At 43.2% G+C, this 26,446-nt stretch overlaps 1 protein-coding gene across 1 annotated transcript in view; it reads right to left on the bottom strand.

The window, feature by feature from the left end:
• The window catches only part of IFNGR1 (interferon gamma receptor 1), a 30,304-nt gene extending 10,497 nt beyond the window's left edge, over positions 1–19,807 (bottom strand). Inside the window, exons 1-6 of the mRNA XM_082047275.1 lie at positions 19,504–19,807; positions 9,315–9,429; positions 8,736–8,908; positions 7,099–7,259; positions 6,193–6,370; positions 161–282 (exon numbers count right to left, since the gene is read on the bottom strand). Of these exons, the coding sequence (XP_081903401.1) occupies positions 161–282; positions 6,193–6,370; positions 7,099–7,259; positions 8,736–8,908; positions 9,315–9,429; positions 19,504–19,591 (837 nt within the window). The 5' untranslated portion in view covers positions 19,592–19,807. The remainder of the gene's footprint in view (positions 1–160; positions 283–6,192; positions 6,371–7,098; positions 7,260–8,735; positions 8,909–9,314; positions 9,430–19,503) is intronic.
• Positions 19,808–26,446: the final 6,639 nt, after the last annotated feature.

The following is a 26,446-nucleotide window of genomic DNA, read 5'->3' as shown; positions in this document are numbered from 1 at the left end:
CACAAGGCTTTTGTAGAGGCTGTCAGTACATTAGACTGGTATAAATCCTAAATATGTACAAAACCATGGTGTAAAAAAAAAAAAAAGACAGGCATTAGGATGTTATTGTTATAAAAGTTACCTAGTTGGATATTAAAAATATGATCCAGTCTGAACTTACCAAAGACTTTGGCAGCTTTATGTTGTTCTTCCTCAGGTTCTTGCAGCCATAAATTAGACTCACAGTCAAAATTAGACTCACGCCCAGAATAACACCACAGAGAATGAAGGTGTCTATTGTACCTAACAAATTAGAGCAAAATCTGTTAAGAAGTTTGGAAAAATAAACCACTGCTGTACCATTTAGAATAACTTCAGAAACTGTAATAGCTCAGAATGGTTAGCTGTAACATGTGAATTTGTCAATTTACCACCATTTTTAACTCAAGAAAACTTATTCATAAAGCATTATATCACGTAAATAAAAATTAGAATGACAAAAGGTTTTCGATTTATATTAAAACAATCATGTTTTTATAGAAGTAAATGTATTTTATAACTAACTTTTTCTTCCTTAGAGATAACAAATGGAAATGAACAGATTTGTACATTTTTCCATGTGACAGCATTCTGACATAATAATTACACATAATCTATGTAAAATAAAATGAAAATGTGAAATCTTCCAAAACATTGAACTGTCAACTATCACTAGTCTAACTCTCCGTAACGTCCTCCCCCTCAATCATACCACTGCTCTTGTGCACAAAAGAACGCACAGGGTGACAACAGGAGATTTAAAAGCAGTTGAAACCCGAAACTAGGGTTTTAGTCCCCGAGGTCAGCTGATCAGAGCCTGCTCTGCCGGAGCCGTTCCAGCGGATCCTGAGGTTCAGGGCGGTTTTGCGCTTCCTTGGGTTTCGATTTCGCGACTCGGAAGCCCCTGGCAGCCCTTGCAAGAGCAGCTGACGAGGCGTGGGCATTACCACGGTGACGGCAATCACACACCCGCTCCTCACTTTGAAAAAGCCTCCAAGAGGACAGTTGTCAGGGATTGGCTCAAGGAGCATGGACATGAGTCCACCGAGCAACTGTACGAGCAGAGCCCGTTCTAATTGACATAAGTAGGCCTTAGATTGCTTTACTAGTAGGCTGTGGGAAAAGGAGAAATAGAAAAGTACTGATTAAAGCAGGGTCAGCATGTCCTTTGAAGAGGTGATAAACAACTTGAGAAAGTAGGAGTCAGAAGAGTGCGGAATGTGCATAGTTAGCTAACTGCAAGTAGGTGGAGTAAGTAAATGTAACCTTTTAGTGCTTAGCCTATTAGATAGAGACAAGTATGCATAATTATGGTATTTGGTATAAATACGCGCTATCTCGGGCAATGAAGTTGAATCATGCTTTATCACTCACATTGAGTTGGTCTGCATGTTTTCCTCAGCCGCGAACTAGCAGGCAGTCTCCCTGCCCACCATGTGCTGGGAGGGGAAACCAGCTTGTGAAGCAGGTGAGCACCACCCACACTGTGCTGCAGCAGCAGGTGTGGTAGCTCGTGTAGCAGGGTGCAGAGACCGCTGCTGACTATGGTCTCCTCCAGAAAGAGAGCTTGTCACAAAAAGACTGTGGGAACTCAGAGGCCCTGCCCTGAACCATGGCTGTTCAGGTCTTGGGCTGCAGGGAGTGCCAGAGCCTGCTGCTGCCAGGTAAGGTTGGCCAGCATCCCACCTGCATGAGGTGTGAGCAAGTGCAAGATCTGCTCAGCATGGTCACGAAACTTAAAGAGGAGGTCGAGACACTGAGGTCCATCAGGGAGTGTGAAAGGAGATTGACTGGTGGAGTAACTCCCTCCTTCCTAATCAGAAAGGTCCCAGGGAGACAGTCCCCAAAAGGTGATGGACCCCCTGCCCCGTTGGGTACAGGAGGAGACCCGAGACAGCCCCTGCCCTGTTGCTGTAGGGCAGAGGCAGGGGACCAAAAAGATGATGAGGGTTGGAAGCAAGTTCCAGTTCGGCGTCACAGGCAACCCCTCTCCCTACCTTCTTTGCTTCCCCAGGTGCCCTTCCATAATAGTTTGAGGCCCTGGATCTTGAAGAAGAGGTAGGTGAGGGTGTGGTGCAAGGCCCACCTACAAGGTCACATAGGAAGAGGCAGTTGACTCCACACCTCAAGACTGCCTCAAATAAGAAAGAAAAAAAGGTAATTGTAGTAGGCGATTCCCTTCTGAGAGGGACAGAGGGCCCAATATGCAGAGTTGACCCTCATCATGGGGAAGTTTGTAGCCTACCCAGAGCCTGGATCAGGGATATCACCAGGGTGCTCCACAGCCTGGTGCACCCAACAGACTACTACCCACTACTGATCTTCCAGACAAGTGGGGAGGAAGCTGCATCTCGTAGTCTGAGGAGGATGAATAAAGATTTCAAGGCATTGGGACGGATGGTGAAGGAGTCTGGGGCTCAAGTGATTTTCTCTTCCTTCCTTCCATTTTCAGGTGACGATGTGGGATGGAATAGAAAAATTCAGTCCCTAAATGATTGGCTACAGGACTGGTGCTACAGGCAGGGCTTTGGATTCTTTGATAACGGCTGGTTTTACAAGACAGCAGTCCGAACAGTGATACGTGGGAAAGGTTTATCTCACAGGGGCAAAAGGATGCTGGGGAAGGAATTAGCAGGACTCATTTGGAGAGCTTTAAACTAGATTTGAAGGGGGATGGGGTTGTAGCTGGGCTTGCACCAGTGGAGCAGCACTCTAGAATTGATGAAGACCAGGAGGCCTCCCATCCCCCTAGGGCAAAAATCAGTGTGCTCAGCTTGCTCCCTGAAATGCCTGTACACCAATGCGCACAGCATGGGGAATAAGCAGGAGGAGTTAGAAACCTGTGTTTGGTCGGGAGATTATGATCTGGTGGCAATTACAGAGACATGGTGGGACAGCTCACATGACTGGGATGTGGTCATGGAGGGCTATGTCCTTTTCAGGAAAAACAGGCCAGCCAGGCATGGTGGTGGAGTTGCTGTTTATGTGAGAGAGCAACTACCATGTATTGAGTACTGTCCAGGCACAGATGAGGAGTGAGTTGAGAGTCTGTGGGTGAAAATTAAGGGGCAGGCTGGCAGGGATGATACTGTTGTGGGTGTCTATTACAGGCCACCAGATCAGGGTGAGGAAGTTGATGAGGCCTCTACAGACAGCTGAGAGCAGCCTCACAGTCACAGGCCCTGGTTTTTGTGGGGGATTTTAACTTCCCTGATGTTTGCTGGAAGGACTACTCAGCCAGCCAGCCACAGTCTAGGAGGTTCCTCCAGTGCCCTGACAATAACTTTCTGATGCAAATGGTGGAGGAGCCAACTAGAAGAGGTGCACTGCTGGACCTCATCCTCACTAACAAGGAGGGTCTGATTGAAGCAGTAAAGGTTGAGGGCTGCCTTGGCTGCAGCGATCACGAAATAGTGGAGTTCAGGATCTCATGTGGCAGGAACAGAATAGCAAGCAGAATTGCAACCTTGGACTTCAGCAGGGCAAACTTTGGCCTTTTCAAACAATTGCTAGGGGAAATCCCACGGGCAAGGCTGCTTGAAGGTAAAGGGGCCCAAGATAGTTGGTTAGTGTTCAGGGACTGCTTCTACCAGGCTCAAGATCAGAGCATCCCGACACCTAGGAAGTCAAGGAAGTGAGCCAGGAGACCTGCTGGGTAAGCTCAAGTGGAAGAAGAGAGTTTATATAGATCATGGAAGGAGGGGCTGGCCACTTGGGAAGAATATAAGGCTGTTTTCAGAGAATGTAGGAAGGCAACTAGGAAAGCTAAGGCCTCCTTAGAATTAAACCTGGTGAGAGGGGTCAAGGACAACAGAAAGAGCTTTTTCAAATACATAGCAGATAAAACTAACACCAGAGGTGACATAGCCCCACTGATGAATGAGGTGAGTGCCCTGGTGACAGAAGATACAGAGAAGGCAGAGTTACTGAATGCCTTCTTTGTCTCTGTCTACTCTGCCAGAGGCTGTCCTGAGGAGGCCCGTACCCCTGAGGCCCCAGGGGAAAGCAGGACAATGGAGGAGTCTGCCCTGGTTGATGAGGGCAGGGTTAGGGAGCAGTTAGGCAATCTGGACATGCATAAATCCATGGGTCCAGATGGGATGCACCCACAGGTGCTGAGGGAGCTGGCTGAAGTCATCACTGGGCCACTCTCCATCACCTTTGCTAAGTTGTGGGAAACAGGAGAGGTGCCTGAGGACTGGAGGAAAGCAAATGTCACTCCAGTCTTCAAAAAGGGCAGGAAGGAGGACCCAGGTAACTATAGACTGGTCAGCCTCACCTCCATCCCTGGGAAAGTGATGGAACGACTTATCCTGGGTGCCATGTCAAGGATAAGAGGATCATTAGGGTCAGTCAACATGGCTTCACCAAGGGGAAGTCGTGCTTGACGAACCTCATAGACTTTTATGAGGACATAACCAGGTGGACAGATGATGGCAGAGCGGTGGATGTGGTCTATCTTGATTTCAGTAAAGCATTTGACACAGTCTCCCACAGCATCCTTACTGCTAAACCAAGGAAGTGTGGTCAGGACAATCAGGTAGTGCGGTGGACTGTGAACTGACTGCAGGAAAGAAGCCAGAGAGTTGTGGTCAATGGGGCAGAGTCTAGTTGGAGGCCTGTATCTAGTGGAGTGCCTCAAGGGTCAGTACTGGGATCAGTATTATTCAATATATTCATCAATAACTTGGATGAGGGAATAGAGTGCACTGTCAGCAAGTTTGCTGATGACAACAAACTGGGGGGAGTGGCTGACACACCCGAAAGCTGTGCTGCCATCCAGTGAGACCTGGACAGGCTGGAGAGTGGGTGGGGAAAAATTTAATGCAATATAACACAGGCAAGCGTAGAGCCTTGCATCTGGGTAAGAACAACCCCACGTTCCAGTATCAGTTGGGGAATGACCTGCTGAAGAGCAGTGTAGGGGAAAGGGACCTGGGGGTCCTGGTGGACAACAGGATGAACATGAACCAGCACTGTGCCCTTGTGGCCAGGAAGGCCAATGGCATCCTGGGGTGTATTAGAAGGGGGTGGTTAGTAGGTCGAGAGAGGTTCTCCTTCCCCTCTGTTCTGCCCTCGTGAGACCACATCTGGAATATTGTGTCCAGTTCTGCGCCCCTCAGTTCAAGAAGGACAGGGAACTGCTGTAGAGAGTCCAGCGCAGGGCAACAAAGATGATTAAGGGAGTGGAGCATCTCCCTTATGAGGAAAGGCTGAGGGAGCTGGGTCTCTTTAGCTTGGAGAAGAGGAGACTGAGGGGTGACGTCATTAATGTTCATAAACATGTAAAGGGTGAGTGTCATGAGGATGGAGCCAGGCTCTTCTCGGTGACAACCAATGGTAAGACAAGGGGTAATGGGTTCAAACTGGAACACAAGAGGTTCCACTTAAATCTGAGAAGAAACTTCTTCTCAGTAAGGGTGACAGAACACTGGAACAGGCTGCCCAGGGAGGTTGTGGAGTCTCCTCTGGAGACATTCAAAACCCACCTGGACACATTCCTGTGTAACCTCATCTAGGTGTTCCTGCTCTGGCAGGGGGATTGGACTAGATGATCTTTTGAGGTCCCTTCCAACCCCTAACATTCTGTGATTCTGTGTAACTGCTTTTATCAATTTTATCTCTTTTCTCTAATGACATTTTAGGCCATATGAAGTATCATGAAAAAGTTTTAAGAGGTTATCAGAGATATAAAGTTGGGTCACTAGCCACCTTTGTTTTATTTAATTAAGAATAATATGTTAATACCTCAATTTTATGACTCCAAGTTGCTTCAAACTCGAGAAAGTCTATACATGTTTTCCCACTGATAAGACTTACCAAAAAGCCATTTGTTACAAGAGAGAGAGAGAAAGACAATGCTCCTGAGAATCATGTAACTCAGTGAATGAATAATTTGTTAATTACACCGATGATGAGGTGCAGTGGTAACAAGTTTTGTTATACCAGTGAAGAAGGAAAAGCACCCCAAAAAAAGTCAGGGTTACTTGAAAATAATACATGATCTTTAGAGGTCTTTAGACCCGGGAAAGTGCATTTGGAAAAGAATGACCATGATTTCCCTTTTTTTATTCTGCCATAAGCATCCAAGTCATCCCATGGCTATATCAGAGCTCAAATACTTTGTTAGAAGCAACTCAGTATGCTCTTATTAAAGTTTTAGAATCCTCTTACTCGGTGTCTGCTTGAGAGGAACATGAATACAGGTTTCTTCTGATCGGGCACCAAACATCACATACTCTTCTAAAGTTCCCTTCGCTGAAACACAGTAAGTGGAACCTTCAGTAGGAACTGAGATGTTGAGGTTACATTTATACATGGTACAGGTGACTTCATGGAACTCTTCTTTACTCTGCAAAAAAATGACAGTTACATTATGTCATTTGACTCAATACAACAATATAAGTGTTACAGTACATTCCACCACCTCCAAAACTGTTAGAACACTATTAGATGTGGCTCCTATATCATCTATATGCCTTGCAAAAGCTGTGTGAACTTCAGCTGTCAGCTTCTGAGCTACCTTAAGATATTATATTTGATCAGACTGTGGTGCTTTCGGCTACAGTTTGTGCTGTTGGTAGTCTAGATTCGCATTCCTAATTCTCTTGTTAAACTTGTAGCTGGATGCATATGAAAAGGTAACTGTAAATAAACATAGCTACTATCATTTTCCTCAAGTTCACCCTCCATGATTGCTAAATAAAGTGGTATCAATATCTTCAAAGGTAATCTTAAATGAAAGATCTAGACAAGTGAAAAGGGCACAAGTAAAGTTATCAATGTTTAAGCATGTATGCAGAAACAATAGCACAGGATCTGGTAACTATCTTGTGTACAGCTAATGCAATAAACTAATTTTTTGTTGTAAGACACCCACTTGGACAACTAAAATCCAGACCTTCCAGTGACATATGTCACCGTGGCACACTTCACATTTTAGGGCTTCAATAGTCCTATGTTACATTCAACTGTTTTCTTGGTATCTGTTTTCTCTGTGTGCCATAGGAATGAACCCCTTGTTTATGCGTTTAAGGTAAACAAGTATTTTTGAATTGAAGTTTTCACTTTGGAACTTACCTTATTTTCACTATCCCGAAAAGTCACCGAGTATGTGAGGTCTGAATAAATCTCTGTGATCCAAGGAAGAAGTTCCACAGATGGGAATGCAGGATGGTAAATATTAACCACAATTTTATTAACATCCCTTGAGAGACTCAGTTTTGGTGGTCCTATTTTTCCTGCAACACATTACACCTTTGCTATTAGGCCAAAGCTTTTGACATAAAACATGCTACTTATAGTTAGCTTTCCAAAATTCATCTACGATTTGAGAAGAATTACATGTTTAGTTCAATGCTGTTAATATCACACAGCTCTGACACTCAGAAGTAATAAAGATGCATTAGGATACATTCATGAATCTGCTTCTAAAACGGAAACAGAGATTGTCCATGTAGAATTTTACTGTTAAGCAATCCAGCTTTCCTATACACATAAGGCCACAAGAATTCAGCTCACTGACAATGGAAAAAAATAACAAAGCAATTGAAATACATATGTTAATGAGAACAGAACACAAAGTACTGCTGACTAGATCCCACCATACATCACACTCAGCTAAAAACAATACTGCACTGAAACAAAAGCTATCTCAAAATCTGAAGAAATGTCATCTTGAGCAACAGTACTTGGGAAGTCTGATTTCCCATGGCAATGGCCTGCATGAATTTTTGGTGTCTTATTATCTGACTGAACAGGAGTTTCTTGTTCAATGGGAAAAGGATTTTGTATCTCTCCTCCACACATGACTACCAATTTTCTGGAAACTGTCTAGCTCAGCATTATTACCATGACCTCTGGCCTTTTGACAAAACACTAGAAGCCAGCCACTGATTCCAAGTCATTAGAGCAATGAGTTGGGAGGAAACCATAGCAGAAAACAAATAAGGACTCCACTCTTTCAGCTCCAGCAATGCACAAATCCAGGTCTGTCTGGGAAAATATAATGGGCAACATCCTGCCTGAAAGCTACATTATGAGAATGGAGCAAGTACAAGAAGAAGTCTCTCAGTCTTCTTCTCACTCTTTTGCATCTGCTTTGCACTGCCCATGCAATGCTGGGGCCTGCCCCACTGCTTTGGACGGGTTGGTCTGGAGTCTAGACACACAAATTACTTTCACAGTATTGACATCAAAAACTCTTACTTCTCCTGAAGCAGCCCAAAGGATTTACATGAAGAAGGAGTAACAGTTGGTTATTCAGCTACAGTGGACTCCTGTAGCTTATAGATAGTATCTAGACACCCAAAGCTGTCAGTACACAGTATTATAGTGTCAAGCAAGGCATCACCAACCACCTGAATACTACTTCAATGATGCCTAAAGGTCCACAAGCTTCCAGTGGCAGTTTCCTACTCTAAACTGGTGTCTGGGACACCAGGCAAGAATATGGGAAGGAAGCCATCCGCATCACTTTCTTGCCTTTAGAAGTTTGGAAAAAAAATACTCAGATACCACAGCGAGGGGGCTAACAAGTCCCTGCAGAGGCAGAACTACAGAAGCCCCTACTGAACAACCATCATGCTTCATTTCATCCTAGACTCATGACTTCATAATATTTCCAAATGAGACACAATAATACAGCAAAAAGGATAATTACTAACATTTTAAATTTGGAGAAAAAATGACAAGGTTTAGTTTATGGTGGAACTTACCATGCTTTCGCAAAATAAACTCATCTGTCTCAACATACTCAGAGTGTTGTGATCCAACAACAGCTTTAACTCGAAACCAGTGAGATTCAAGGGGCTTATCTATTTCCCTTGAGAGATCACAAGAATGAGCCGAGATGTTCACACACGTTGAGACAACCTCATAGCGACCTGGACTGTAGAAGAGATTAAGTAACGCTTAATACAATTTCAATTGTGCAATACTGTACGATACGCTGACTGTGACAAAACATCTCTGATGGTGACCATGCACTGGCACAGGTTGCCAAGGGAGGTTGTGGAGTCTCCACCCCTAGAGATATTCAAAAGACATCTAGACATGGTCCTGGGCAGCCTGGTCTTGGTGACCCTGCTTGAACAGGGGGTATGCACCAGATGACCTCCAGAGGCCCGTGCCAGCCTCAATCATCCTGGTTTTGACAGATTTTGCCTTAATTTACACTTAGGCAACCTTCACCCTACCTGATTTCACCACATAGAAACAAAAGAATTTACCACGGACTGATTGCTTTTACGTGCTTCTAGAGAATATCAGGTACAGGAAATGACAAAAGAACTTACTTGTAAGGTTTGATTTCCACAATAAAATGAGGAGTTTCAGACGTAGATGGGTACTGCCAATGCAAGACAGTTTTGAAATTTTCTGATGTTACTACAGTCTGCATTGGTGAAGGCACTAGAAGAAAGAAAACAATTGCACTTTGATAAACAGACCTAGTCAAACATACGAACAGCCAAATATATTTCTAAATTTTGGAAAAGTCAACATGCTAGAAATGACTGGAAAAATTAGATGTAAAATCGCAAATACTTCCCCCCAAGTAGATTGGTTTGTCACCAGTATGAACACACATGAGCCTTACAGGCTGATTTATTATTCTTCTCTCCTACAGAGACAGTTTTCTTCCTGTTTGCAACCCAGAACCTCAGATAACCCTGTGCTCACTGAAACTAAGTCCATCAAATAGCCCAGTTCAGGTTCATAAACTGTGATGATGTTACCCCTGTGTTGATATTATACAGATATAGCGGCAGACAGACAGTATGAATTTAATGAAGTTACAGAAGATTAGCCCAGGTCCTGTAGGTTTTTCTTTCTCTTCAGGAACTGTATCAGAGACGAGGTGGAGAGAGAGAGAGAGAGAGAAGCTCCCAAAGCTGCAGTATCGGGGTCTGCGCTTCACAGGAGTCCTACTGGATCCTACCACCTCCTGACTCAGCCTCGCCAGAAAACAACAAGCCTGCTGGGGAAAGCCTGGATTCAACATCCATTTCTGACAAAGCCATTTTTACCACTTCAGCAGTATTTTCAGAAAGCTGTGATGTTAATAATAAAAATAAACTACTAAGACTTGTAAGGAATTTGAACACTGAAGCTGTAATGTAGTTGCATATACAGGAAAGCATTTGAAGTAACATTTAATAAAAAACATTGGAGGTAATGCAGTAAGCGATACAAAACCAAAAAGCAGCCTTGACAGTTTACTCCTACAGCAAGCTTCTGTTGTAAGCACTAACAGTGACAGATATTGGGGGGGAGTAGCTGCAAGGGAAGGAAAATTACATAATTCTGTAACTATTGAAGGCTGAAAAAAAAGAAGGTCACTCAACTGATTTTAATTGTTACTTCTCAGCTTCTCAATGTCTGGTTAAAATATTAAAATATTAAATCCTTAGTATTTTCTTACTATAACTTCTGTGAAATGTTGACAGGTAACCTATATTTGACCTGCTCTAGACCACTGCTTGTTCATAAAGCAAGTGTTCCAACTTTACCGTGATATATTGAGAGAAAGTAAACAATGTAACATCTTGAGAACAAGACCACAAAGATAACACTCTATGAAAAGTAATACATGGAGGCTGAAATATGCTATTAACCACAAAGGCTTGATACACGTAACATACATCGCTCTGGAAATGGTGCTGTGGTTTAGTTACGTTTTAATATGTACAAAAGTGGTATTTCAGTTATTGGAAAAAAGGAACACAATCTTCAAATTCTCAACCACAAGAAAACAAAGGTGACAAGTTGATAAAAGAGGTGTCAAAGCACACAAATGTTTCTTCAAATATTTAGCTTCAAGGCATGGTGTAGTAAGTCTTAGAAAAATTCACTTTTCTGTACTATTACACAAACTACGATTAACAAAAGAGTGGAAAATGAAATCCTAAAACGTATTTGAACTTCCAGTAAAAGGTACATGGCTTTTAGTTATGTAATTATTTAGCACTGTGCTCTCTCCTCCCTCGTTCTTTCTCCCATCACCACATTTTTGTTTTATTTTCCTACATAGATAGAGTTGTTACCCTGGATTTCAAGAGACCAAATTTTAAGCTACTCAGGGAGCTACTTAACAATGTCCCCCGGCAATCTGCTTTTGAGGGCTTAGGGGTCCATAAGTGCTGGTCAGCTTTTAAGAACCACGTTTTAATAGCAGAGGAGCAGGCAATCCTACAGAATCTTAAGACGACCAGCCTGGCTGAATGTGAAACTGCTCATGGAGCTCAGGAGGAAAAAGCAATTGTATGATCTCTGGAAGCAAGGCCAGATTTTGCAGGAAGATTACAGAGTCATGATTCGCTGGGAGAAGACACAAAAGGCCAAAGCTGAACTAGAGTTGAAACTGGCTGATGTTGTTCCAGAAGACAAGAAGGGCTTTTTAAAGTATGCTAATTGCAAGTAGAGGTCTAAGGAAAACATTGGACCAATAGTTGAAGACGGTCACCTGACTAAAAGGAATGAGAAAAAGAAGAGGCATTATTTTTTGTTTGGTTTGGGTTGTTTTGTTTAGTTTTTCCCCTCTCAGTCTTTAATAATACTGATAAACCTTGGGATGTTCAGTTGTCTGAGTCAGAGGATCTCAGGTGCAGGAACAATGACTTACCATTTGTGGACATGGAAATTGTAAGGGGCCAGCTGTATCAGCCAAATTTTCGTAAGTCCATGAGGCCTGATGGGATTCACCTCAGAGCACTGAAGGAGCTGGCAGATGTTACAGTAGGACTCCCCTCAATGACCTACCAGAGGTCTCTGGAGGTCCCTGGTGACTGGAAGCTGGCCAACACTACTCAAATTCACAAGAAGGGCATAAGGGAAGACCAAGAAAACTACAGACCTGTTAGTCTAACCTCAGTACCTGGAAAAATTACAGAGAAGACCATACTGGATGTGATAGAAAGATATTTAAAGAACAATACAATCATCGGGCACAGTCGAGATGGGTTGTTTAACTAACTAATATCCTTCTACAATAAGGTCACCTGCCTAGTGGATGAAGGGAAGGTGGTGCATGTAGTTTTCCTGAATTTTAATAAGGCTTTTGATACTGTCCCTCATAGCATCCTTCTTGTCAAGTTGTGCAACTAGGAGTTGAGAAGGTATCTAGTACTCTGGGTGAAGAAATAGCTGGAGGGAGCTACATCTGCCTGGTTAGCCCTCACCAGTGGTGTTCCTCAGGGCCTAATTCTAGGGCCTGTTTTGTTCAGTATTTTTACCAATGATCTGCATGCAGGAGTTGAATGCACCGTTAGCAAATCTGCCAATGATACTGAACTGGGAGGTGCTGTTGACTCTCAAGGCATGACAGGCCTTGCAGGGGAATCTAGATAGACTGGAGCACTAGGTAATGATTAATGGGATGAAATTTAACAAGTCCAAATGCCAGATTCTGCACCTGGGATGGAGTATCACTAAGCACAAGTATAAACCAGGAGAGGACTTGCACAGGAATGTGACACTCTGAAGTACTTGTGAATGCTGAGCAACCAACCAAACTGAAAATAACCTACCAAGTCACTCCTCCACAGCACCATAAAAGACTTACTCAATCTAATTGTCCACTCTTCCATCCAGAGATGATTTTTAACATGTTCCAGCTCTGAGACCACAAAGGAACAAGCAGCAAACAAGCTTTTCTCATGAAAAGACAACTTTCTTCACAAACTGTATCACCATATAAACAACCGTACCAGCCAACATGGCAAGATCTCTGATGGCACTACAAGTTGGCCTTGATCACTTACAGGAATGAGTTTACACATATCATCATCTCATCCTTTTCATTCTCACTTTTAACAACTTTGTTTTAGTAATCAAGTTAGCCAAGCACTATCTCCCTCTCTAATCTTTCACTCCACTCCATGTTTAACAGGCCAAGAGTTATCTCAATTTTTCTAAGGGATGACACCTTATTACAACTTCTACTGCTTCCCTTATTCTCTACAGACACCAGCCATCTTGTCTCTCAAGTGGTCTAATGGATATGTAGTCAAGTAAAACGTAAGTTGTTCTCAGCTTGTGTTTCTTTTTGAGGTTTTCTGGTCCTACTTTAAAACCAGAGAAAGCCTGAAAGCTCATCTCCTTTCCCTAATGACACTGGTTATTTTCACAGAAGACTATCTCTCCATCTGCAAACCTTGCCTAACCAATCTGAGTGACCAAGGACCTTACTCTTCAGCTCATTTAGCAACAGCACACAAAAAATTAGTGCAAGCAACAGCAGCTTGAGATGCAGAAGTGAGTGCTCGGCACTGCAACAGTTCAGACCAAAGGACCTCAAAATGGGCACAGAAAATGGATCAGCTTATGATACTTTTTACACCTTGGCCAGACAATTCTAGTCCTTCAGGTTTGTTATCTGCCCTGAATGCCCCTCTCCAACCAATCAATTGGTCTTCATCGTCCTGCTCACAGGTCCTTTACTCAGGTTGTCTACCTGACTTTGAATGGTTTCTTCTCCAGCCAGTGCAGAGTCAGAGCCTTAGGACACCCCAGCCTCATTTCACTCCAGCATCAAGACTACAGACCACAGAGAACATTGCAGATTTTCAAAGTGCTACAGTATAATCTTCATAGATGCTATTTCTGCATATTGCCAGTTAAAATGTCATAATACTTTATGTGAACACTGTTTTACCTAACCCATAATGAAGCACTAATTTTTTTAAACATGTTACACTATGTTCCATGCTGTTCAACAGGCACAACCAGAGGACAATAATAGTGGCTAGTGCCACAATCTTTAAACATAAAATTCCTTCTAATTTATAATAAAAACAAATGCAGCAATGCTCAAGGTGCAAATTCAAACAGTGAGAAACAAAGGGTGGAAAAAGTGAGAAGAAAATGCATCTGCAATTCATGTCATGATGCACAGGACACACAACAAGTTCTAATTTGCCTCCAGCTCAAACGCAGCAACTTCCACCAACAGTTAGCTCCATTCAGCTTGCCTTGTAAAATAGCAATACTGGCTCATAGAACGGCAACAGAGACATCAGCAAGAACATTTTTTTTCACAGAAATAAAGAAATTGAATTGTGTATGTGCATTGTAGAACAACATAAGAGGAACTTCAGACATCATCTCTATGGCCAGAGAATAAAAGGCAAAAGTAGGCCAGTCAGATTTACACTTTTTAAAGAGTACTAAAACAAACTAAACATGCCTGGAGTTTTAGAAAAAAGAACTCCAATCTTGGAAGCAAAGGTAGGAGTAAGGCAGAGGTAAAAGCAAACACAAGCATGACCACAGGGTGATCTAGAAGTTGAGCATTTAATAGAGAACAGATGTGGGAATGCAACCACACAGTTTATCTCAGCAAGCTCACACCTTCATCAGTTTAGAAACAACATACATAACTCAGAGAAATGTGAATATTTGTTCATATACTAACAATCCAGACTAACTATTCCTGCCATATTGGTGGCAAAGACCTCAGCATGTGGTATGTGTGTATATATACATACTCAATTGTGAAATTATGTTAACTAATGTATTGAAGTTTTGGAGACATTTAGATCTTCAGCAAACTTGCACAGCAGACAGGAAGGAAGTACCTGTGGTAGGAAATTAAAAACCAAATGCCACTGAAAGACTTTTGTTTTACTGCAAATGTCTGCTGCTTGGTTTCAGGCTGCTGAGAAATAAGGTTTTAAGAGGAACAATTGCACCTAGTTGCATCTTCTAAGACTAAGAAAGAAAACTCACAGAACTAATCCAGTAGTTGCACACAATATATGATAGAATTCGGCTTCCAAAGCATCCATCAAAACAGAAAACGCTTGTATCTACAAGACAAGTCTAATTTGTCTTGTTTTGTACATTTACTTCCCCAAGACAAAAACACCACACTGAATATCTTTCACAAATCTCAGCAGGGTCAGAGACATGCAAACCAAGAAAGATTTCTATATTACCTTGAAACTAGACTAAATTGCTCACTCTGTAACCATCCCCGAACAATACCACCTATGGAAAGTACTCATGAAATATGCGTTTGAAGCAGCCATATATTCAATGAAATCTATTTTTAAAGCATATACAGAAGGACTGCATTTTTTTTATACATATGAAGATGTCCCATCTGTTCATTAAGCCTCAGCAATGCATCACCCAACAGTAAAAATTCAAAGAACTGGAGAATGGGACATTTCCAAGACATAAAAATGAGTAAGCCTTTAAACTGATATTTATACCTTGTATAACACCGAAGTTCCTTCTCTCATTCTGGCAGAGGCCATGAGGCATTACTGCATACACAGAGGCATTCGTCAGCACTGCTGACAGAAGCAGAATTTAACTGGAAGTGCAATAATGCATATAACAGACCAGATCCTGATGAGTCCACAATGCAGACTCTATGGCACAGCCATCTGAGACAACATCAACTTAACCACAGAGTTCATTCAAGTTGCATGTGCCTGTTAAACATCATTTAGACACCAAAATATGGATTGAAAGCACAAACTGAAAGCTTCAAATGACAAACTGTGGAAAAAAAAAAAAAGTAAAAATATATTTTTGAAAGGCTGCTTCTTTTTTGCACCTAGAAAGTGTAGCAGCTTTGGTGACTTCACATACATTAAAAAGTGATTCTCCTTAGTTTTCACCACCACTGAAGAAGACAAGGAAAATAAGATCAGACAAATCTGTACTACCCAAGAAAGCTTCTGCAGGACTCTGCAGGAATACACATGGGAAAAAAAAAATGACATGAAGGTTGCCCATACCCTGGAAAATAGATACAGAGTAGCAAGTCTATGCTAAGAGTGCAAAATACCATATAAAAATAATTTAGCCTAATTCTTAAAGCTGTATTTCCTTACACAGTGGACCTTTTTGAAGTGAGGCTCTGAACAATCAATCTGTTCTGAATCAAACAAAATTGCCCTGCATTAAAGCAGAGAACAGCCACCTAGGGACTAGAATTTAGCTAGGAGCACTGCCCAGAACTGCAGGACAGAATTTTAGCAGGCAGAGGATGGTGCTCAGTACAGGCTGCAGGTGCACCAAGTGTGTGCCATGGGGACAAATGGGGGACAACTGTCAGGGAGGGGGCTCCATCCACTGCCATGTTCCCCCTCGGGGCAGCACACCTGGGTCAGCATGCATCCATCTCTACCAGGTGCTTCTGGCAGGCCATGCACAAAACAACCCAGCTCTGTTCTTGTCAGACCACTGGAGGGGAGACTGCCTGTGGGCTGGAGCTCGACAGAGCAGCAAACACCAAGCAGCAAGGTGCTGAATGAAGAATGTTGTTCCTGATACCTGCCTGGCCTTCTTCTAAGTGGCAGCAGTCACACAGCATATGTGGAGAGGTTTGCACATGCTTGCCTTCACTTGCTTTCATTTATCCCTCCAAGAGAAACCCAGGACATACATTTCTTGTGTAATGCTGCTCCTATAACTTGATGGTACTTCCTTAACAAAGCCATAAAGAACAAGCTTAAAATAGTGCACGTAACAGCAACTATATGCAGAAGGTTCTATCAAAAGTTCTCAAAAGATCTTGAATTCAAAAAGGAAACCACATTCAATTTACAAATGAAGGGAGTACAAAGACTAGACATAAAATTTAAAGCTATTAATTTTTAAATATCTAGGGAAATGAACTTAAACGATTTCACAGGAATCAGAAATAAAAACTATACACAGTACTTAGTGCACTTTTACAGCTTCTATTTACAACAGGTTTTTATCTTTTCAGGGCTCAGAGGTTTGACATTGTTCCACAGAGCTTTTAAAATTGTTCTTTATGACAAAAATCTCTGCAAGGTGGTATGCTGTACTGAGAGAAGAGGTAGACCTAGATCACCACCTTAAAAAAAAAAAAAAAAAAAAAAATCACAACAAGTTGCACAAGACAGACATTTTAAAAACTGCTGTCATAGTAGAAGCTAAATACTGCTTTATCTATTTTAAGACTTCCATTTTGTTATAGCTGAGAAGTCATTATAATAGATGATATCTAAATACAAGACTTCATAATCTGTTTTTATTTGCAGCTGGACAGATAACTTCTATGACTGCCAATAATCTGAACCATAAAAGAAAAAATCAAGAGCACCAGGATCATCACACACAACAGGAAGTCAGCAGCAAAAATGAAGTACATATCTCCTTGGAAACCTGGCTTTCAATGTGCAAGAAATACCCGAACTGCTGTCAGAGTCTCCAAATCTTCTCCTACTATTAGAATTTTGATTGGGGACCTCCTTGTCCAGGATATTTAAATGCAGACTGAGAGTTCCCATCAACGAGTGCGGAGCTCCACTGATGAGTCACAGGCCTATCTATGAAAATATGTTAAGCGTCCAGCCATAAGAAACACAGAGGGTGTTCAGCGATTGAGACAACAGCTGCTAGGTTGTCTGTTTTTTCCATGGAAAATTGTGTCCTACAACAGAAGGTGAAGATAGCTGGGAATTTCCTCATTACACACTCAGCCTTGAGATATGTATTACACTATTGGCACACTGAAAGTCCTACTAAGACTTAAGAAATAAAATCACTGCACAGGAAAGCATCATAAACATGCTTCAGAATTCCCCTTCTACTTTCATCCTTCCACTGTAAACCAGGACATCTGCTTGCAATGTAATGATGAAGTAAGGACATAGTATTAGTTCGCCACTACAGATATAACCAGCATTTTCATTCAGCTAGAACACAGTAGTATCTATTAGAATTATCTTCATCATGTTTGTGTTCAATAAAACCCTAAGTTTTTGCTTAAATGATTAAGTCTCTGAAAGGTATGGTTATATAAAGAGGCTGCAGCCAACCTGAGTGCAAGTCACCAGAAAACTCTGTGTTTTCAAAACCTAACGCAAAACTATATTCTGCTCCTTTCATCTGAGGGCTTGCTGCACTCAAAAATGAGCTTTTTGCTTCTAGGCAGCTGGCTACATCAACTATACCACCATATTGTTCTGTACTCTTACACCGAGGTAACTGTTGTGCTGGACTAGGCTGGATTATGGCAGGTTTGTTTCATGAGTGATTTACTGGTGTTTTTACCTTAAAAATGCAACACAAAAGTAGCATATTCTATCAGCAATAAAAGCATGCCCTTAAAATAGGTGAAATCAGACCTCAAAAGACTGTATTTAACATATCAAGCATCCTTACTGCTCAAATGTGAAAATAAGGAGTTTCCATGCAAGGTTTACTGGTTAACAATTATCCACCATCTTGAACAAACTGGATACTCAGGATGCAAACTACCAAGGGACAAGTTAGCAGGCAGATTACCATTTTCACTGCTCCTAGTCCATGTCAGGTAAACTTAAGCAGACTTCCAAAGTCCCATACCGTGTGGGCTGTCCCCAAGGGCAACAAAGTTCCATCACTCCACTTGGGCATGGATCTAGACTACACAAAGTCCCAGCAAATCTGCGTTATGCATTTGCAGAATCTGAGGAACCTGGACACATAATGGATGCTTCTGCAAGCAGCATTTTAGGTAAACTGATCTTGCTCTGGGGGTAAATCTCAGGAGAGTACCACTTAATTGAACTAATGTGTGGACTGCTGTGCTTTCAGCTTCAAGCTCATGAATGGTACGGCATGCCGCACTCTACATATAGCTCTCAATGTTCTTAAAAATTAAGTGCATGCTCCCTTTTGACCTGAGCTGTAAGACAGCAATTTCTGGTTTTAATGAGCTGTTGCAGTTTATTTATAAAAACTCTGCCCAGAGACAAAACTCAGATGCTCTTTGCTGGCAGGACACCCATCCTTCCCCATCTGTCCTTGGCTGAAAGGTGCTCCCACACCTGTGGTCGTGATCCCAATGCCTTCTTTGGACTCTCTGGTCTTGCACTCCCCACTTTTACTGTGAAATTCCCAGTTTCTCTGCTTTTTTAGGCATACACATTTATAAAGCATAGTGGAGCAGGCCTGTTCTTCTATGCACATCCCACTCCTGCTTTACACGATAAAATGCACAAACACCTGAAATAACAGCTGGTATCAGCCACCTCATCCTAAACGACTTCAACCGCTTATCACAGCTGCCATAAAGTCGGGGGTTACGCCTGTCACCCAGGCAGGTTTCAAAACGCACTGACGGTGCTGTTACCAGAAGTGCTCTGCACGCCCCCAGACCGCTTCCACGGCAAACCTTCACCCCGCGGCCCCACAGAGCGGCACCGGCACCAGCCCACCCCGGCGGAACAACACGGCGCAGCCGCCGGGGGGCGGTTGCGGAGCCGAACAAAGCGGGACTCGGTTCTCTCACTGCTCGTTCCCCAGGGGACAAACGGATTCCGCCGCCTCCTCTCCGCCCCCCGCGCCGGACGGCTGCAGGGGATCCGGAGGCCCCACCGCGGCCCCGGCGGCGCTCGGTCACGAACGACTCCGCGACAGGCGCAGGGGTGCGGCACCAGCCCCTCCGCGCCCCTTAGGAGACCCGCGTGGGGCGGCTGTCCCGTCCGTCCAGCCCAGCCCAGCCCAGCGCGTTACCTGCGGGCGGCTGCTCGCCGCGGGAGGCCGCGCTCCGGTGAGACACTAGCAGCGCCTCGAGCACCAGCAGGGCCAGCGCCACCCACATGGCGCCCGGCCGCGGTGGCTGGGGAACCACCGCAGGCCGCGGCTCCCCGTCGCGATCCGCTCGGCTCGGCTCAGCTCAGCTCCGCTCCGGCGCCTGCGCGTTGCGCTCCCTACGGGCACGGCGGGAAGGGGCAGGCAGCCCCGGCCCCGCCCTGACCGGGAAGCCGCGCAGTGCGTGGGCAGGCTGCGGCGCCGGGGGTCACTTCCGGGCAGCGGTGGCGTTGTGGCGATGGGTGAGGGTTGTTTTGGGGCCGGGGTAAAGCTGCCCGTGCAGGGGAGGAGGCCGGAGGTGCGGTGCCGGGGTGGGCTGCAGCCTGGCGGCGTCCCTGGGACCGCGGCGGCGGGGGGGGCGTTGGCCTTCGCGGGGGCCTGGCTGTGTTAATTTTGTGGGTTTTGAAGTGCCGATACGGTGTCAAACCGGTCAGTCACAAGCGCCTGAAGAAGCCTCATTCTCCTGTTTGTCACGTTGGGACCTCTCTCTATTCTAATTTCTGAAAAAAAAAACAACCACCCACGAAGTGTTCATCCTGTGGAGTCTTTCAGAAACAGTACTTTGAGCTTCTGCCTGCACAGGAATCCTAATTTATGCTGGGAGATTTTATTCTTTCATGCAATAAACCTAACGTTGTATGCACTTCAAAAAAATTGAAGGAAGTGCTGCCAAAAAAGACAGAGATTGCAGCTTTTTTCACCTTCCTGTTTCTGTGTCTCCCACCCAGCGTCCCAATGCCAGATAATTCTGCACCTTAACCATTCAATCTCAAGGCCACCCTGGGCCAGATGAGGACACAAAGGGCACAGAAGAAACCTTCTGCTACACCTCAGCTGTAAGGAGGATATAGCAGCTTTTTAAGCTACTGTCAGAGATTCTGCAGAGAACCCTTTTTCCAGACCTAAATTAGAGGCAGTTTGAGCAATCCTTAACACCCACAATTCTTCCCAGCCTTTCAAAGAGACAGGAAAGAGGAAACAGAGCTGCTGGTCAGAGTCATTACGCTTCATCTTTATCATGACTCTATTGGGAAACGTAACTTCAGCTGCTCCCTTACCTCTATTTTCTATCCCAGACTTTGGCCTGTTTCTTGGAGAAAAGTGTGGAGGATTTGCCTTTTTTTTGCCATTTGCCATCTGCAGAGCAGGGGAGACAGCAGGACTGGATGTGTGGGGGGGAATGAGTAGCGAGGAGAGAGGAGATTGTAAGCCAGCCCCCCTGCTGAAGAAAAGGCCCCACTGGTACGGCTTCAGAGATGGTGATGTTCCCATAAGGTGATGGGGTGGTGCTGTGAAGGGTAGGGTCCATGTGGCTTAGAAAGCCAGCATCTCCTCGCAGCTGCCCTAAGGCTGAAGAAATTGGATTGTGAAACTACAATCACATTATGTAGTAACATTATGCTCACTGACTGACATTTGCGCTTAATGAAGGTGCAGTAATGAGCTTCATAACCAACAAATGCTGTCTTGATTGAAAGACTGGCTACTCACTGGCATGTTGCTGAATGGTTGCATGCTTGCATGATTTTTTCTATTGCATAATACGTTTTCTAGCACGTAACAATAGGAAGACAGGAAATGGCCTCAAGCTCTGCCAGAGGAGGTTTAGATTTGGTATAAGGAAAAATTTCTTCACCAAAAGGGTTGTCAAGCACTAGAACCAGGAAGTGGTTGGTTGAGTCATCATCCCTGGAGGTATTTAAAAGGTGTGCCGATGTGGCACATGGTTTAGTGGTGGACTTGGCAGTGTTACTTTAGCGGTTGGACTTGATGATCTCAAGGGTCTTTTCCAACCTAAATGATCCTATGATTGAAATGTTATTTTACACAAAAGTGAGAACAAGGAATCAGCAGCCCTGGGTAGAAGTCAGGTATTCTGACAGTCATATCAAGAGCTGACAGTGTGCCCAAAGAAGGTGTGTCACACCACCAGAGCTCAGTAAGGTTATGTTTTCTTATGGCAATACTGCACAGACTTGACAGAACCTTATGAACAGTGAAGACAATGAACAAAAATTACATCAGCTCTGTACAGAGAAATTAAAGAAATGTAATTCTGGTTGTGGCAGCTCTCCCTGCACACCTTCTGCCTGTGCCAGCAGAACCCCTGAATGCAGATCCTGGCCAGGGCTGCTCTCCCTTTGGTGCCAGTGGAGTCCATCCCCACCCAAACTTGCTAAAATTTTTCCTTGTCTTGAAATGTTAAACACTGGAAAAGAGAAAAAAGAATGGCCATTATCATGTAAAGTGTCTTGTATCTTCTTCCTCTGCACTCCTTTTCCTGCTCAGCCCAAGTGGTGGTCATGTGCCTCCCTGTGAGAAAGATCTTGACAAGATAACTTGTCACATCATGGGACTAGTTCTCATAGCCTTTTGCTTGCTTGGTTGTTTGCTTGTTTGTTTTGCAGCTATCACTTAATTGTCTCACAGGGTTATTGTGCCTTCATGTACACATGCAGTAGCACTCCTTGGGGTTTTGCTGTCCTCGCAGACAGGAGGATTTCCACCTCACTTCTACTCCTCACTTCCTCCTTCAGCTACTTCTGTGATTCATCATGACAGTCATTGCAGTTACCTACATGCTTTCTCGCAAATCAAGCTATGTTCCGGACCTTCAGGGTTTTGGCTTTGAAATATCGTCCAAGGTCTTTTGAAACAGAAAGGTAGATACAGTATCAGTGTTGTAACAAGTTTGGAGCCCCTATGAGGCTGTACAAGAACACCCTTAGGAAAAGCATGTTTCAGAGGTAAACGCCACCTTTTCTTTACATGCTATTGCAAAGAGAAATCACAGACAAAAATAAGTTCTCCTTAACCAGACCTTTCCCTAGTGATTCAAAGCACTATTTGTGTTCACCTTCAAAAGGTACAAATGATGAGAAGTGCCCCCTCCTCCCCTCCCCGCTCCACCCCCCACCAAAAAAAAAAAAAAAAAGTGCTCAGTGATCATTTAGCTTCTATACATCCCATGAATCTGTCAGGAAGTTTAGTGATCTTCTCATACAGACTTAGGGTAAAAATACACATTTTGCTTTTCCAGGAGCATCATTCCTAACTCTCTAGCAGTCATAAATTTCTGCCCACTTTGATACTTCTCAACTACCCATTCTTTCAAAATTCACAGTTCCAGGAACCAGAGAACTGAAGCAATGAGACCTGAAGCTGTGCTTTTATCAGGGACTTCTCTCACTCATTCCAGAAGAGAAAGAACATGTCCCACTAACTGGTAAATTATCTGTATCCTAGATTTAAAGCTCTATTAAATGCCCATGCTGCATATCCTGTAATTATGCTTGCACTGAATTCTGAAGGAAGTAAATAAATAATACACCATGGAAATCGTGGTATCACCAAGTGCTGTTATCCATCTAGCGGCAGCTGACAAGGATGGTCACCTCTGCAGTAGAGCAGCAGCAATAAGCACTGCTTGGAAGTCAACCACCAAGTCAAAGACAACAGGTTTATTTGATGCTGAGGAAGGTACCTGCTTGAACCATGAGGTAAAAGAGAACAAAGAGAGAAAGGTAGCAAGGATATCTCAAGAAGACAGGGTTGTGAGCTGATGAGCAAGTCTCTAAAAGGCTGCAGTGTTTCCGGTGTAGCAGCTGCTCCGCTGTAGCTGCTGTGTTGGCAGATAATCTCTCATGCTCTGTGACTTGTATTGGTCTTGTACATGGGTGATCTGATATGCACCATGAGACAAAACTAGCCCCACGGACAGTGATGCAGGACCTGCTTCTGCATGACAGTGGTCTGCTCTCAGGCTGGGAGGGGTACTGTGGTGGCTTGGGATAGAAAGGAGAGCCATTAACCTTCATCAGTAAGAGGAGAGGGCCTAAGTTTAGTTGGAGCTCTGAATGAAGTAAAAGCGGAAAACCGAGGAGCTTCTCACTTTCTTAAATATATTTGAACATTCTGAGACCCTTAAGAAAAGAGAAAGCTGGAGACAGTTGCTGCAATTGGGAGGTTGGCTTTTTGGTTTGGTTATTTTTTCTCCTAATACTGTAGTCTTTTGTGCTTTATAGATGAAGTTATAGTGCAAACCTTACTGACTGTTAGTGTGATTGCAGGTCCCCTCCCCAGATACAGGTATGAGTAAAAGACTTAACACCTTGCTTGGCAGTGGTAATAGCACTGATACAGAAATGAGACTAATCTACTTTTTTGGTTAAGAGGCAAGGAAAGGGTATCTAAGCACGTCCTTCCCTGAGCAAGGGAAAGACAAACATGATAAACAAAATAATGATTCAGTCAAAAGTTCTGTGCAAGGTGATTGTGAACTTCTGTGATTGTGAACATCTGGCCTAGACCTCATAAGAGTTAAAGCATAGACCAGGAAGATCATCCCTTCTATGACTTTCTGGAAAAGAGTGCCATTGATCTAGGTACAATTTGCTTTTTGGATAAAGAGTGCCACCTCATAAAACAGGCTAGCAATATAATCAGTCTCAGAAGAAAATATGTTGGGTCCTTTCTTCTCTTTCAGTAATCCAATGTCTCTGATGTGGAAAGTCCCATGCAAAATAATTGCCAAAGATTAGCTACGTTTTAGAGATAATGCATATAGTGCCTTTAAAGACACATAATTATTTTATTATGCAAATAAATCTTCTACAGACCACACTGTTGTTTGTCAGACTACTGGGGACAAACTAAAGAATAGAAATTGCCTGTTTTGTTGAATGTTATGAATTTCTAAAATACATTTTCATAGCATGAACAAAGTATCCTAATGGGAGATACTGCAATTCTGCGTGGTACCTAGTGATTAAAAATTCATATCAGAACCATCATGTATAGTCAGGACAGCATTAATCAATTCAATCCAAATTCAGTATAATTTTTTGTAAATCTATGTAGGGACTATTCAAAAGCAAAATGGTATTATAAATAATGAGGAGGTCCGAGAATGGGCACAGATACTTTCAACAATACACATAATACAGAAGAAGATATTTTATGGGGAAAAAAAAAAAAGAACCTAGCTTTCAGGTATTTTTTAATCCTCATGATTAGGTGGATTCTGACTGAAATTTGTGTTTGCTCATAATATTTGTTGTTATCATACTGATACACCTACTTCATCAGAGGCCCTTTTTTATTTTAAAGTAATCTAATAAACATTTCCTAGTGAGAGGAAAGTATGCAATATATTTTCTTTGGCAACAACCATAAGAACATGATATCTGACTGGTTGTGCAATGTATATGGACTACTGAGCCAAGCAGCAAGTGTGTGACTCATACTGGCCATCTAAAGCACTGGTTTTGCCTAGTGAAGATGTCATAGGAGACAGGATGCAAGGATGGAACTTGGGAATCAGCAATATAAATCCATAGGAAACCAGGCCTCATTAGTTCTGCTGCTCACAGAAAAAAAAAAAAAAATTATGAGAATATGTGTCTCCAGAGGCAAGTTCTGTTCTCTGGAAATGGAGGATGCCAAAGAAACTGTAGTTGAAACGAGTACCAGAAAAAGAAGGTGTAGTCAAAAGGGGCAGGGGCTGGGGGGGGGTGGGGGGAAGGGGGGAAGCCAGTGTGTGTGCTGATAACAGCCAAGCTTTTGTTTCTTTTTCACAAACATCTGAAGAGAACTAGACAAACATTGCAATAGATCACCTGGAGTTGATTAGCAACAAGAAGAGGAAGCTAAGGATTGCCATGTGCCCACTTGTACACAATGTTATGCTGTTACCCTTCAGCAGACTCGAGATGGGGTAGGGGTCAGTTCAGGATCCCACAAGGAATGTGAGCAGTCCTGAGCCAGGATACTCCTGGGCTTGCCCATAGACATGTGTTGCTGAGAGATGTCGCAGAGAAATCTCAGATGGCAGAGCCTAGTTCTCAGGGTATTTTTAGAAATGTTTTACATTTGCATCTGTCTTGCCAAATTTATCAACAATACTATATCACATTAACTCTTTGTTAGATATAATGTTTTGGTGTTATGCTTCTGCTGTTTAAAGAGAACTACAGCACATTTGATAAATAAATGGTGGGTCAGGAAACTGGCTAGAAAACATGACATTTGCATTCCAGTGCATTTGACTCAGTAGAACAAACTTCTATAGATAGAACAACGGATTTGAAAACCATGTTGGAGAGCAGCTGACCACACCATGGACTATTTCACAATTTGGTTCCCTAAACATCCTGTTCCCAAAGCAAAACAGAACTCTGTCGTTTGGGCAAATCTTTGAACCTACACTGTGAATACATTGGAATCAGAACTACCCAAAATCACATCAGAAAATCATAAATTGTTCTTTGTCCTCATCCAAGGCATTTGTTTTTACAGAGGTCAACCAGGAATGAAAAAAAAAAAATCCCAAACTTCAGATATCTTAGATAAGAAATGCACCTTTGAGTGAGCTTCTTTGTTTCAGTATAAGTATTCAGTGTTTGGGTACGTGCATCCATAAAAACACATGCAGGTCCACAAGCATACAGAACAGGTAATAGAAAAGCAATCATTCTTGGAGTGTTGCTCTTAATTACCAAGACAACAAAACTTCGCTACAGGTGGTGGACACAACTGCAGTCCTGCATGGAGGGCATGCGTGCTTTTTATAGCTGAAGCAGCAGAAGCTGCTGTTCAAACACAGGCCACTATGCAAGTCAGGAGCTGAGCCTGGTGAACATGGTAGCTAGAGATGTGTGGCTATGAGCAGATATCCTTGTAGAAACAAGGCTCAGAAACACGTGGAGAACGGGAAGGAAAGGCAGAAAACAAACAAACAAAACCAAACTATGAGCAGAAGAAAGATTTAATAGGAAAAAAAACCAAACAAACCTCGAAGAACAGGAATATGTTAATATGTTTTGGAAAAAGCTTGAAGATCTTAGAAAAACCATTTCTTCTTCTT

Source organism: Streptopelia decaocto (assembly GCF_964273445.1).
Source record: "Streptopelia decaocto genome assembly, chromosome: 3".
NCBI lineage: Eukaryota > Metazoa > Chordata > Aves > Columbiformes > Columbidae > Streptopelia > Streptopelia decaocto.
Note: the sequence above shows the minus strand (reverse complement) of the source record. Positions and strands in the feature narration are given on the sequence as shown.